Here is a 15,191-nt window from a genome sequence, read left to right as displayed (position 1 = left end):
TATGCTGATTGTTGTGAATTGGAGCACTCTGCTTACATCTTGTATGTAGAAGCTTGAATGGAAACTAAATATTTAAAAAATACCCCCCCCCCCCATAACTTTAGTGATGGACTGTATCAGTGGAAGGAGAAATAATCTGAAGTTAATGTAGCAACACCAGAACTGATAATTAATAATATTTGTACAGATTTTTAGGAGCTATTAAAGTACTCAGAAGTGTATAGTACTTTTTTGGTTCTCTGCGCAGCATCTAAAATCCTTCCCAGGGAATTAGCTTCAAAAAAAACCTGCATGGTTCACTAGTTCTGATTAGTTTCAGTTCACAAGTGATTCCTTGATGGGTAAATAATGTTGGTCTCAGAACCTCTCCTGCAGCCCTTTAAATTATTGACTGAAATCCCCATTTATTCACAGTGTTTATATCCTTTTGGTCTTAGTCAAAGTATAACAAGCATACACATGCCTCATGTGTGACACAGGTCATATGCACAATGGAATTACTTTCATGTCAACTCCTGTTCCAGTTTGCTTGATAACACTCAAGGATTGGATCCAATATGTGGGTTCAGTTGCATGCAACATGCATTTTGGCCACTATATTCACCTCTTACCCGCCTCCTTGCCACCTTCTGTTTTTACATCCTGATTCAATTAAACTACAGTTAACTTGTTATTTCTGGGGGAATTTTTGTTTCAACAGTAAATTTTGTAGCCAGGATCTTAAAATGTGAGAGCCAGCATGGTATAGTGGTTTGAGCATTGGACTATGACACTAGAGACCAGGGTTCAGTCCAGCCATGGAAACCCACTGGGTGACCTTAAGCAAGAAATGCACTCTCAGCCTCAGATGAAGGCAAAACCAAACCTGCCTCTGAATAAATCTTGCCAGTAAACCCCATGATAGGTTTGCATTAGGATTGCCATAAGCCAGAAATGACTTGAAGGCACACAACAGGAATCTTAAAATGCCTGATTATTAGCCAGGATGTTAAAACAGTTTCAAACTGGCCTTACATGAGTTTTAAATGTAATGACTGAAAAGTGTGGTTTAAGCTAAAAAGGAAGCACTGCAGAAGAAAAGTAAAGTGCAGTGTGGGGTTGTGTTGCTCATTCTCCACTGAACAACTTAGGAAGCCAGGAACTCATTATTTTGAGGTTTGACCCTGCATCCTTGTTTGCTCACGTCTCAGTTGTGTCTCATGCAAACCATACCAGTATATTCATTTATTGTTATCTGAGGAGGGTGAGGGCTACATACCTGCAGAAGAAGAAGGGACATTGTATATCATCTAGATTTGTGTTCAAAAGATTTCAGGGTCAGCCTTTGGCTTCTCAAGAAAGGGGGAGGGACTGCCTGAAACCCGACAGAAGCACTGCCATTCAGCATCTGTAGTCCTGAGCTAGATGGATTAGAGGTCTGTCTTAGTATGGTAATTTTCTGTTTTCCTAGAAAAAAAAATGAATGAGTGATAGTCACTTAGCATGCCTAAAAACATGATGACTGTGAACAGATGTTGAAGCCTCATATTGTGGTAATGCTCTGCTCTTTCTTACTCTCTGTTTTTCCACTTGCATATATGTATCTCTGCGCTTGATTAGGGAAGTCGTTAAGAAGTCAGTGTAAGATATGTTTATTACAAGCAAGTTCAGTTTTTCAAAACATTGTTTTCTGACTCCAGATACTTCCATAAAGTTCTACATATACAACACATATAAGTCTACACTAATATATAAATTAAAATCCTAACTCAGTTACATGGTGGGTCTACAATTGAAGGGCACAATGTAACATAGATCACACATTTATCTCTTTATCTTGTGTTAGATTTGGTAAGAATCAAACAAACATTTTTATCCAATACTGGGCGATTTTTTTTTAGTGAGAAATCAGTAGAAACTGAAGCTGAAGTTGTTTGTTCAGATTTAAAGGACTTGTTATTGTGTGCCTAACATAGTGGTTTTGTGGCATGATTTTCTTAGAGGGGGAGTCTGAGAGTGTGTGGCTTTCCCAAGGTCATTCAGTGGGTTTCCATGATGGAGTGGGGATTCAAATCCTGGTCTCCCACAGTTCTAGTGCAGTGCTCAAACTACTATACCAACCTGGCTGTCTATTGACAGTGAATTTTTGAAAGCCTGCTTTCAACTGAACTTTGAACTTGCTCATTTATTTTTTGAAATGGTGGTGGTTCTGGTACTATTAAAGCAGGTAATATTCTGCATTTCATATTCCCAAATTCCATGAACACATGCAAAATGTTTTTTCCCATCTAATCACAAGTGATAGCATACAGTATAATACAAAACAAAATCTGTCTCATACTTGAATGGAGCGATGGAGTGGTGTCATTAGCTTCCACTTGCTTTGCATATGAGAGCAGTGCTACTCAGTGCTGGTCCACGGGCCAATGCCAGTCCACAATTATGGGCTGCTGCTCCTTGGTGAATTTCCAGGGAAGAAAGATGGTATTGGTTCTCTGGCACACTGGAAAAAAATAATTGCCTGTACCCCACATAGATAGCTTGGGAAGCACAATGCCGGAAGATAATTAAACATGAATCACCTTGGTTAGTCCCAACTCATAGACCTGTTTAATCAGTTGCTGGACTTTGAATCAACATCTAAATAAGTTCCATTAAGTCAATGGATCTACACCAATTGAGATTAATAAGATTCAGGACTTATACTGTGTCTTTGATAATATGCAGCTACTTAGATACATTAATTTGCAGCATTTTCCTAGACATAACTATTCAGAAGTAGGTCCCATTGAATTCAGTGGTAAGTGGACATATGCTTGCAGTCTTAATAATCTATCACTAAGTTAACACAAATGGCTAAACAGTTAAATGGTTTTAAGCAACTTGTTAGACATGGTGTCAGAATGGTATGTTTTTTTCCTGCCTATATCCTGGTGTAATGGGATTTGCATAAATTCCAGCCATGCAGCAGTTGATTTGGTTGGTCTGCTCTGGTTAGGACTAGAAATTGGATTTGGACCTTAAACTCCATATTTTATTTAAGTATTATTGCTATTATTAACTGCTTTTCATTGCTAGCAACATTGCTTTGTCTGGTGGTGTCGGCAGAAAAGTAGGAACAAGTATCATATTTTATGTTTCTTATAGTATCAGCTTACCAACACTGCAACAGTCTTTTTCCAAATCTGACTGACAAATACTTGTCTAGAGATTGATTTGCTTCTCAGTTATCACCCAGTAAAGTGCAGCCACTTTAATCAGTTATATGCATATGGATTACACAGCCAAAGAGAGCTTGCAGATTTCCATTAGTCATATCACTTTTGCCAGCAAGGCAATCTTCCACAGAAGATTTGACTAGTGAGTGCTTCAGGGTGTGTAAATTATGAACAGGTTGCTTCCTCAGTTCCGGCAACCTCTGTTGCATAGAGAGCTCCAGGGCTCTGTGGCTTTTACAGTGTTGGATCTCATGCTGGGAATAAGGCGAGATACAAATTGAATAAATAAAACGTTGCATGTTAAAATACTTCTCACTGCAAAAAGCTGTTAATAGCAAGCTCTTTAAGAAATATTTCATACCCTAGAAATGGAGGAGGAAGTCCTATATATGGCCAGAGAGTGGCACCCTCTGGCAATGATGATCAGCTGCACAGTGCAATTCCTGCACGCCTACCTGGCCTCCAGAGCCAAGGTGGCAGTTGTGAGATATCAGTTGACCACAGTTGTGAGTTTGATCTTATCTCCAGTGCTCAGCTTTTAAGTGCTTTGCTCTAGAGAGCCATCTAATATCTTAAATGTGCTTTTTTAAAAATCCGAGAAGGCAGCAAGCTCAGAGATTTACTGTTTTGCTAGACCTCTTAAAATCTTTTAGATGAAGATAACAACGTTAATATAAAAGTATCCTGTAGTACAACCAGAGTGGTGGGTGGCAATCCCTGCCTGGGTTTTCTGCTGCTGAATCTGTTATATTGGGTGTTTCCAGACTGATCAATCCAAAAGAAAAAAAGAAAGAATAGGGTCGCTGTAAATCAGAAAAAAAATGGAAGGTGTATTGGTCTGACTTCAACCTCACATGCACATCCTGGTTAATGTTTTCTGTCAGGCGTTTAGGTGCACTTCTTTGTCCCCTTTACTAAGTTTAGGATTTGGGATGGTGAATCCTTCATAATTTAGCTTTTTCTTTGTTTCCAAGCCCCACACTGTGGTTGCCACAAACGGCACAATTATTGCAGCTGTTTGCTTTGGGACTCTTATTTTTAAAATGTCTGTTTTGCCTTTTTAAATAAGGCAGAACATAGATGCTTGTATGACACTTAAAAGAATGAAAAAGGAAATCCACCTGAAGCATGAAGACAGTGGCAAAACACATGACTAGACTAGAGTTCAGTTGGTTGCTTTGTATGTGTCACACAAAGGTAAGACCAGGAAGAAGTTGAATAACTCCCAATGAGTCTTTGTTCATCATCTGTTACCCTTTAAAGTCAGGTTTGGCCAGTCATTTCCTGAAATCTTGGACATCTGATTGTTAGTCAGAAAAAACAGTAGTATGTGTGTATGTTCCTTCAGGTTCTCCTGTTGACTTATGGTGACCCCATGAATTTCATAAGGTTTTCAAAAGCAAGGAATACTCAAAGTTGGTTTTGCTAGTTTCTTCCTCTGGTGTATAGCTTTACAGCACACAGTATTAATGGTGGTCTCCTGTCCAAATACTTGTACTAACCAGGCTGATCCTGCTTAGCTTCCAAGTTCAAACAGGATCTGGTGCCTTTAGGGTATTTAGGCCTCCAAACAATAGTAGATTAGATGAAGCACCATTTCAACTAAGGGTATTGCCAAATAACTCTTTCACTGCCTTTTTAAAAGACACTTTGCAGTGGTTCCGTTGTTGTCAGCTTCCATTTATAACCTTCTCATGTTTTCCCACTGCTTCTTCCATCTGTTTTTATGTGACAAAAAGTCAATTAAGAAAGGAGAGAAAAATGCCTTTGAAAAATGCATTGGAAGCACATCGTTTGACCAGGCAGGCCCAGCTCAACCAGGGCTAGCCTGAAGAAGAAGAGCCCACCTTCCAGTCCATCTGCCTTGGTCCAGGCCTCAGAGGGAGAGAAGAGCCACTGGACTTGATCCCCTTCCCCACCACCATTCCCTTCTCCTTTTGTGTCGTGTCTTTTAGATTGTAAGCCTGAGGGCAGGGAACCATCTAATTAAAAATAATAATTGTAAGCCACTCTGATAGCCTTTAGGGCTGAAGGGTGGGGTATAAATACCATAATAATAATAATAATAATAATAATAATAATAATAATAGAGACGTGATGTTGGAGAAGAGTTCTGAGGATCCCATGGACATCCAAAAAGACAAACAACTTGATCCTACAACAGATCAAGCCAGAAATCTCCCTGGAAGTCAAGATGATTAAACTGAGGCTGTCATACTTTGGCCACATCATGAGAACACATGACTCACTGGAAAAAGCAATAATGCTAGGAAAGGTCGGGGGAAGTAGAAAGAGAGGAACCACATGTTAGAGATTGTTGGATTCTATTAAGGAAGCCATGGGTATGAATTTGCAGGAACTAAGCAGAGCATTGGAGGATAGGGAGTCATGGAGGTGTCTCATCCACAGGTTCACTATGAGTCAGTAACAAAAATTGGAAGTACCCAAAGAACTTGTTCAGTTGGGATTTCTGTTGGCTCATTTGTGTACGTTGCTGCACATCCAAGCATTTGAACCATTGGTCTAAATTTAACAGTTAGCTCCCAAAATAGTACTCCCATTGAATCAATTTGTTGTTAACTGCTCTCAAGTGGACCTTGACTCATGGATATCCAAGACTCATATGCTCAGTCTCTGTTCAGCTCCTGTAAATTCAGGCCTGTGACATCCCTAATTTAGTCTATCCATTTGATGTGCAGTCTGCCTCTTTTTCTGTGACTTTCTACTCTCCCTAGCATTATTATCTTCTCTAATGAATCACACCTTCTCATGATGTGGCCAAAGTATGACAGCGTCAATTTTATCATCTTGGCTTACAGCAGTACTTCTCAAATAGTGGGGCGGGCCCCCCAGGGGGGGCGCAAGGCTCCGTAAAGGGGGGCGCGAGGCTCTGTTATGCAGAGGTGTACTTATAACAATTTTATAGACAAATGATACTATTTACAGTCGCACGGGGGGAGCGAAATGTTTTCTTCTTCCTGGGGGGGCATGGCAGAAAATAATTGAGAAGCACTGGCTTACAGGGAGAGTTCAGCCTTGATCTGTTCTAGGACCCATTTGTTTGTCTTATTGGGGGTCCATGGTATCCTCAGCATTTTCTCCAGCACCACATCTCAAACGATTTTCCTCCTGTCCACTTTCTTCACTGGACAAGTCTAATTAGTGTTCAGCTGTATATCTATATATCTTTATGTATCTTTATAGGATCTTATTTAGTTCTTTCATAGCTGCCCTACTCATGCCTAGTTGTCTTATTTCTAGACTACAATCTCCGTTCTGATCATAGAATCATAGAATAATAGTGTTGGAAGAGACTGCAAGGGCCATCTAGTCCAACTCCCTGCCATGCAGGAAATCCAAATCAATGCATTCTCAACAGATGGCCATTCAGCCTCTGCTTAAAGACCTCCAAAGAAGGAGACTCCAACACACTCCGAGGGAGTGTGTTCCACTGTTGGACAGCTCTTACTGTCAGGAAGTTCTTCCTAATGTTGAGGTGGAATCTCTTTTCCTGTAGCTTGCATCCATTGTTCGGGGTCCTGTTCTCTGGAGCAGCAGAAAACAAGCTTAGTCCCTCCTCAATATAACATCCCTTCAAATATTTAAACAGGGCTATCATGTCACCTCTTAACCTTCTCTTCTCCAGGCTAAACATCCCGAGCTCCCTGAGTCGTTCCTCATAGGGCAAGGTTTCCAGACCCTTCACCATTTTAGTCGTTCTCCTTTGGACATGCTCCAGTTTCTCCACATCCTTTTTAAATTGTGTTTGATATGAGGTATGGGAGCTCTTTGACTGTTTAGATTTCCTCATTATTCTAGGTTTGAACTTATGTAGGACTTCCATGGTCATTATTTTTGTTTTCTTTCTGTTCAGCACTAATCCTGCCTTTACACTTTTTTCTTTTACCTTCCTTAGTAATTGCTCCATGTATTAGATATTTTCCACTAATACATAGTATGGTGTCATCCACATATCTTAGTTTGTTGATGTTCCTCCTTTCTTCACTCCTTCTGAGTCCTAACCTGCTCTTCTTGTGATATTCTCTGCATATAGCAAATCAACACTGGTGTAAATTTCTCTGATGAACTGGGTCCAATATGGTTGGGACAGTCAGATTTAGATAATATAAGTGCTGGCTAGATGAAGAAGGAAGTCCCTGTATCTGAATGTTCAATTGATCAGGTTCTCCTGGTGTTTCTTTGCAATGACATCTTTAGTCTCATTTCCCACACAGTGGGCCCTCCATATCAGCGGGCTTTACATCCACTAATTTGACTGCCTGTAGAATACCACACGCTATTGTAATGACTGGGCCCTCCAGTCATTTGGGGACTTCCCCTGAACCACAAAGGGTTAATCTGGGGGGAGGTACATGCTAATGAGAGCTGACATCACATGCTAATGAGCAGCTACATCATAGCTGACGTAAGGCTCGCCTGGCCAATCAGCAGTGCCAGAGCGGCCTTTTCAAGAAGGTTCCAGGAGAGGACTTTAAATACCCTGTAGGACCATGCTTTCTTTGTTCTCCATCTTTGTGTTTGTTTTGGGGAGCCAGCTGTGTGCTTGCCCTGAGGCAGGCAGGAGGAATGCAGGTGGAGTTGGTAAGGAGCCAGCTCCCTGCATCCAGAAACTCAACACGAACTGCAAATCCCATCACTGTGTGAGTAGCTAGGAAATGTGTTAGTTAGTGCGGCTACGTTTTGTTATGTTTATCTAATAGCTTGCCTGAAATGAACATCTTTGTAACTGTGTTTTCTGACCTGCAAGGCAAGGAGGCTTTGCATGAGTGATATCTCCTATTCTATTCTATTTCTTTAAAAATAAATATCTTTCTTTTAAAAGTATCTGCTGTCTCTCTCTGCTCCTGTACACGCGTCTTAGCTCGGTTGCAAATTGCTCAAGTTAGCAAGGAAAGGAAACTAGATCTCTCCCTAGCAAGCCCCAGTGTGTGCTTAGGGAAACGTAGTGCATTGAGGTTCACTGGGTGGTGGCAGCGAAGAATAGGACCTCAAGGGGTCTCATCCAGCTCGGCAGGGAGTGGGAATGGAGACCTAGGAGATCTAGAGGGGAAAGTGTGAAGGGGACGCCCTGGGAGTAAGAGCCATGCACAGGGCTGGTTGCTCCAGGGATCACCCCCAGATCACCACATGGTGGACAGCTATATTAATAATAATTAATTTGTTTTATTTATATACCGCTATTCCAAAGATCATAGCGGTGAACAGCAAGTAAGCTAATTAGCAAGTAAGCTAATTTGCCCCCAACAGTCTGGGTACTCATTTTAGCGACCTCGGAAGGATGCAAGCCTGAGTCGAGCTTGGGCCCTTTTGCTGGTCTTGAACTCGTAACCTTGTGGTTTTGAGTGAATGGCTGCAGTACAGGCATTTAACCACTGCGCCATTATTCAGACCTGTTGATGCAAATGCGCATGTGCATGTGCTGAAGTATGCGTATTCATGTCACCACCACTGAATAATATTGGCTATGATCATCCACAGTTTTTGGCACCTGTGGGGGTGGCGGGGAGGAACAAAACTCTCACTGATATGGAGGGCCCACTGTATAATATCTGGAAAAATGGATGGGTCTAAGCTGAAGTACAGTTATAGGATATTTCATGACACCATCTGAGATACTGAGCTGTAAGTATTTTTATTTTTATTTATTTTTTTGGCCAGTGTTTTGTACAGTGGGCCTCTTGGTATCTGCTGGGGTTTGGTTCCAGAATGCCCCATGGATTGCAAACTCCATGAATGCTTAAGTTCCATTAAATACAGTGTCTTAGTAAATGATGTCCCTTATATAAAATGGCAAAAGAACCCAAACAATTGTTTCATTTGAATACGCACCACCTCCCGAAACACTTTTAGAAATTTGATTCAATCAAGAAAGCCATGGCCTTGAGTTTGCAAGACCTCAGCAGGGCAGCTGGTGATTGGGGCTCCTGAAAGTCTCTCATTCATAGGTTCACGCCAAGTTGAAACTGACTTAATGGCAAATAACAACAGTAACACATCAGGCACAGCTTCCAGAACCAGGAAATTCAGCTTCTCAGGATCTGTAGAACTAGTCTCATATTTTCCCCTCTTCTCCTTTTGCTTGGTAGCACCATGATTATCTTGATGTATGCTAAGTTAGAAAAACGAGAGAGATACTTAAGGGCAAGCTTGAAAGAAGAGGTGCAGCCACACTACAGAATTAAAATTGGTTGACTGAGGCTGGATGACTATGTGTCGGGAGTGCTTTGATTGTGAGTTCGTGCATGACAGGGGGTTGGCCTGGATGGCCCTTGTGGTTTCTTCCACACCTCTGATTCTATGACTACTTTTTGCCATGATGCTGTCTTGTAGAATCCTGGCATTTGTAGTTTGGTGAAGCATCAGTGTGCTCTGACAGACCAGGCTGAATGCCTCACCAAACTACAAATCCTAAGATTCCACAGAATAGAGTCACAGCAGTTAAAGTGGTGTCAGGCTGCTTTAATTCTGCAGTGTGGCTGCATCTTATGTCATCTGAATTGTTTGGAAACCATCTTACAAAGAAAAGTTGAGTGTGCTCTTTGGAAATGTGACATGACATGTCAAGATGTCGACTTGAGATGCACTAGTCCACCTACCTGATAGTAACCTCAGCAGAATGGTCAAGAGCAATTTTGTACTAGTGTTTTTCCTTCCCAAAAACTTTCTATAAAATGCACACACTATGCTATTCACACTTTGATTTTAATTGCTCTGGGGAAAGATTATTCAACTCCTGAATAGATGGGGTGCACAATAAAATAACTGTTCGGCTAGGGGAAAAATGGTCTGTTGTCTTGCAGTACCAGTTGGTATTATGTAGGGCTTGTTTGGTGCCTATTTATAATAGATGGCAATTGGGAACTGGATACAAAGCAATAAAATAAAAACAAACACTGATGTTTCAGTGTAGTTTAACTCTGTGTCTGATATTTTTCTTGGCTAGTTTATGTTTGTTACTTTAGATGTTTTTAAACTATTTGTGAAGTGTTATATAGACACCTTTAGAGAAAGCTATATGTTCTCTGTTGTCCATCAAAGAGAAATTAAGTGCTGTGTAGACAGGAAAAAATTGTTTGTTTTTAAAAAGATAACTTTTTAACCTTTCACAGTGTTGCTTGTTGAACTTCTGAGGCTTGCAGGGTTAAAGTTTTATCTAAAGTTTTGCTTTCATCCCTGTTCCATTAATTTAATAATGGACATTTGTGTATGCAGGATTTTCCCCCCAGCATTAAGCCATGTGCAGAAGGTTGTGTTTTAAATCAAACAATATTGTTTAGCTGTACTTCCAGCCAGTTGCTTGCTTCTCTGCTCTGTCTTCAGATAATGGTATATAAATAAAGTTAATATTTAAGTGTTTGGTGTGTGTGTGTGTGTAAAGTGGCATTTTCAGTTGCAAACGCAAATAGCAGTGCCCACTATGATGAAAACACACATACTCCCTCCATTGTTGGTATCTAGATACCATCTCTCCTTTTTAAAATGTCATTAACAGTGACTTAAAAATCTTGTTCTTGTGTTACATTCTGTTTTCTAAATCAGTGAAGTTATCTTGAAACAGAAATCGAATAAAACAAGGCAGTGTTTATAGAATAGGTTAGGCTTATTAAATTGTCAAGTTCAGAACAAAAATCTTAGCATATACTATTTCAGGTATTGTTGGGCTTCTTTGAGACAAGGGGAGAGTCCTTTTTATCTTTTCTAATGCTGCTTACTCAATTTACATTTTATGAGGTTGATCTTCATTTCTTAGTGGAAATCAGTTCACATGTTTTCCTGGTCACTGGCTGGACACAGCAATTGTATGTTCTTTTTAAAAGCTCTTTTATGTGGATGCATATTAGCATGAGGTAATATGTAAACTTAGTTCTGTAAATAAATATTTACATAATAGAATGGGTTCCCTTATTTTTCACCAGTACATTGCTCAAGGGAGAAAAGATCGCTTCTGACATCACTAATCTTCTGAGATAGAAAGCCACTGAGTATGGGTTATCCTTGTCTTCCTTACTAACCTAATCTAGGCAAAGTTATGCCCTTTTATGTGCCATTGATTTGAATGGGAACTAAAGGTTTTTACCTTGGACAAGATTGTGTGTGGGGTTTTTTGGTTTTGTTTTTGTTTGTTTTTTTGGTTTTCTGTTAGAACACAGGTTTTCAGTGCATTCTTCAAATCAAACCATCAGTTATGGTGGTCATAGTTCTGCTTGTGTGCCTTTCTAAAAGGAGCTACACTGAATGACATACCTCCCTCAACCCCCCCCCCCCCCAACCCAGCTTTTATGGATCCCCAAATTCTACTTGTTTAATAGTGCTTAGGATTTTTTTTCCTTCTGTGGTACGTTCCCCAACCAAATACAGGCCCCTATGCCTGAATTATTTTTTGGCTTTGAAACATGGTAGTGGCTATTGTATGGAATATACAAGTCCAAAACCTGTTTGTGTAATAAACACATTTCCCTGTTTGATTTCTGACCAGGTTGTCTCTTTGCGGGAATTCATCAACAAGTTTAAGTAAACTTCCCTGTAAAATCTTGAGAACTCAGGATCCTGAGATGCATACCATAGTCTAGTAGAACATCTTCCTTCATCTGAAGAAATGCATTGTAATCCACAGTAGGTAGTGCTGTAATAACTCAAGCGCCACATTACTTTTCCTTGTTTTGATGGAACAGGCTAACATGGCTGCCCCTTTAAAAATATCCCATGAAGGTTACAATTGCTAGAGCCTTTCACTCCAGCAGCAAAAAGTAGCACAAACAGGAGAATGTTAAGCAAGCAACTTTATACTGAGACATTTGGAAGTAAGCCTTGCTGAACTCACTTACTTGTGAGTAACATAAATCAGACTGCATTGTAAACAAACGTATTTGTTTAGAACATTGTCATATTATATGGTTATAGTTAATTACCAATGAAGTAGAAGGTGTATTTGTAAAGGATCCGTGAAACATTCATATTCTGTGTAAAGTTAAGGAGGACTTCTGACAGAAAATTTCCAAAATATGTATATAAGTTTGTTTATATATATATATATATATATATATATATATATATATATCCATCCCACTTCTCCCAAGTGAATTGAGGTGGGATTACAACCTAATATAAAAATACAAGTACAAGCAGAACAATCAAATACATTAAGAATTAGCAATTAAAAACAAGGTATCAAAAAGCAACTGTGGAATAAAGATATTCCAATCCTGTTCAAGGAGGTGGATCTGTGTGTATTATACAAGATTGGGTGGGTATGCTTGTTGGAAGAGATCTATCTTAACTGCCCTCTTAAAGGTCTCCAAGGAGGTAGTAAGACGGATCTCTTCCAGGAGACTATTCCACAATCTTGGAATATATGGGGGGGGGGGAGGGACTGGCCATTTAACATATCTCCATTGACAGTCCCTAACCCCAAATAAAATATCTTCATATTAATTCATAAACAACAAGGGACTAGAAACTGAGGAAAGATGAATTATATTTTGGGACTGGTGGCACTTGCAAGCATTCTGGACTCTGTGAAGTCGAAGGATTTCTGGACTCTCTGCATGGCTTGGTCTTGTCCCTAATGCTTTTAGGTCAAATCCTGCAAGATTTGCTCTTGCTTTTCATAGTAAAATCACCTTCCTTCTATATTGATGGGTTTCTTCCTAGAGCAGTTATGAAACCTTGTTTACAGCTAGGGAGCTAGGCAGGATTTCAGAGTGAATCTTAAGCTGTACATTGCCATCCAATTGTCTGCAGTTTCTGGGGTTTCACTTCTAATATTAATGAGTCTTTACAGAGCAAAACACTGCCTCCTTTGTTCCTATAGAAGAAGATCCAGGCTGGAGAAGGCTGGGCGGTGAAAGATTTCAGCTCAAGTGTGGATGATAAATATCTTCTTGCTTGAAAAATTCAAAGTTAGCAGGAGTTCTCCCTTGATCTGTGCTTGAGGGGTATAGTAAGGAGAAGCATAATTTCCCCTTCGCTAAATAATAAATCAGGCACCCAGGCGAGAGAGTCCCCTCCACCATTAAATGGTTAATGGCCTTATTTTCACAGTGAAATCTGCATGCATGTAATGCAAGGCAGAGCTGGGATTGGCTGGCAAGCTCATTGCAGATCCAGGTGGCACATACTGACAGCTCTGGGTCACATGATGGCTATTAGGGCTTGCTTTTCCACTCCTCCGGCTGAGCTTGTCATCAAGGCTTGAACAAAAGCATCCTGCAGCTTCCAAGAATGTAGAAAATAAGAAGAGGGAGGTTGCTGGAAAGGAGGCTGCTTCTTTGTTCTCCTTGTTTCTTCAATCAGTCTGAAATTCTGACCAGCGTGGACTATGGAGGTGCAGGACAGCAGCCACAGCTGCCCAAGGACCCTGGCCATGAGGCTCAACCCAGTCTGGTTTTGCTGAAGCAGGAGGATAGATTAAACTGGCATGTACTGCCTGTATTGGCTGCCAAAGGGGCACTTAGCTCGCTGATAAATTAGATTGATCTTCTGTACTCCGCAGTAACATATGAGGAGACAAAGGAACTGACAAGTGGGGGAAAACAGGCAATATTTGTATTATTAAAAATTCTGGACTGAGCAACAGAATGGAAACACTGGTTGGCTGCCTATTATGAAACGGTAGGGCAGTGTCTGCCCATGGAACCTGATGTGAATGACTGGATTCTGCTTCAGGGACCTGCTTCTTTCTTTAAGGATTTCCCTCCTTTTCCTCTTTGACAATCCTGCCTGTCGATATCACACTTCTCTCTTCATCCTTGGGTGCCCCCTCCTGCTTTTTGTGCTTCAGCATGAAACGTCTTTTGTTTCAGTTAAATTCAGACCTCTCGATCTGTCACCTGACAGTCTTGTGGTTCTGGATGAATGTGGTTCATTTCTATTATTAACCTGGGTTGGCAGCTGGTCTTCCTAACAGGAGGTTGTAGAGATTCTGAAAAGTGGAGCTCGTTTGAGAGACAAAGATGCTTCCCAGGTATGACAAACTACTAAGATACGGGCATTATTGTCAGTGACAGGCTTGGTAAACTTGGATATCTGTATATCCACATATTTGAAGTTGTCCTATTTAATTTAGTAGAAATGTTGATACTTTTTAAAAGGCCATGTACTATGGCACTATTTTAAAATACATTTATTTACAGTACAATCCAGTTCATGTTTACTCACAAGTAAGACTCGTTGAGCTCAGTGAGGCTTACTTCCAGATCACTCAGTACAAGGTGCTGCCTTAACCTCCTCTAATTTTTATTACTTTCTGCTGCTGTGTTGAAAGATTGTGAAAGAGACCCTGAAATGTTGGTGATTGTAACCTAGATGGATCAGCCTTGCTTAGATGGGGATCCCTGCACAAGATTAAGTTCCTAAAATAATAATCAGCTGGAAGTTTCTATGTATAACCAATTACCTAGAAACTGAACAGGAGTTATCTTTTGATGATGTACTTAAAAGACTCCAAATCTCTGCCATCTGAATACCTAGAGCATTTTAAAGTTAAACATTTTAAAATTCCTGTAATTTCAACAGCAGCATTCAAGTCACATGGTTGACTTGCTCACTGAAATTAGCAAGATGTAAATATGCTTAACTTTGGCTGGGCTATGCCCTGCAAATTACATTTAATACCATAGTAGGTGAATGATCAAACCACTGACCAAAAATATCATTTAAATTTTCCTATCTACAACTTTTAAGCACAGGGAGTGGAAGAGACCATCTGGATATGGACTGTTTGTGTTTTGAACTGTAAGGTCCATGGATTTGAGTAATTCCCCTCCCCTCCCCTTTGTTTTTGAGGGACCATGTTAATTGGGAGATTCTGGAAGTTGTCCAAAAAAGTAATTTTCCTAAGCTCTGTGGATGGCAAAGTTAAAACAGAACACCCTGAATATGGATTCACCTTTAAGCTAGATGGAGAGGAAGAGACTTGGGACCAACAGGTTGATGATAAAAATGAAAGCAAATACGAGTTAGTTTCATTGAAGT

General features: G+C 40.3%; 1 protein-coding gene across 5 annotated transcripts in view; it reads left to right on the top strand.

Moving 5' to 3' along the window:
- FNIP1 (folliculin interacting protein 1) overlaps nucleotides 1-15,191 on the top strand; it is a 143,479-nt gene that overhangs the window by 27,274 nt on the left and 101,014 nt on the right. Inside the window, exon 1 of one of the 5 annotated variants that reach the window (XM_089530481.1) lies at nucleotides 13,417-14,181. The exons of the other annotated variants lie outside the window; for them this stretch is intronic. Coding sequence (XP_089386607.1) covers nucleotides 14,171-14,181 — 11 coding nt within the window. The 5' untranslated portion in view covers nucleotides 13,417-14,170. Of the gene's footprint in view, nucleotides 1-13,416; nucleotides 14,182-15,191 lie in introns of those variants that run through there. 5 annotated transcript variants of the gene reach the window in all.

The sequence above is a fragment of the Sceloporus occidentalis genome, unplaced genomic scaffold (genome assembly GCF_023333645.1).
Source record: "Sceloporus occidentalis isolate IW3139 unplaced genomic scaffold, rSceOcc1.0.p SCAF_1, whole genome shotgun sequence".
Taxonomy (NCBI): Eukaryota; Metazoa; Chordata; class Lepidosauria; order Squamata; family Phrynosomatidae; genus Sceloporus; species Sceloporus occidentalis.
Note: the sequence above shows the minus strand (reverse complement) of the source record. Positions and strands in the feature narration are given on the sequence as shown.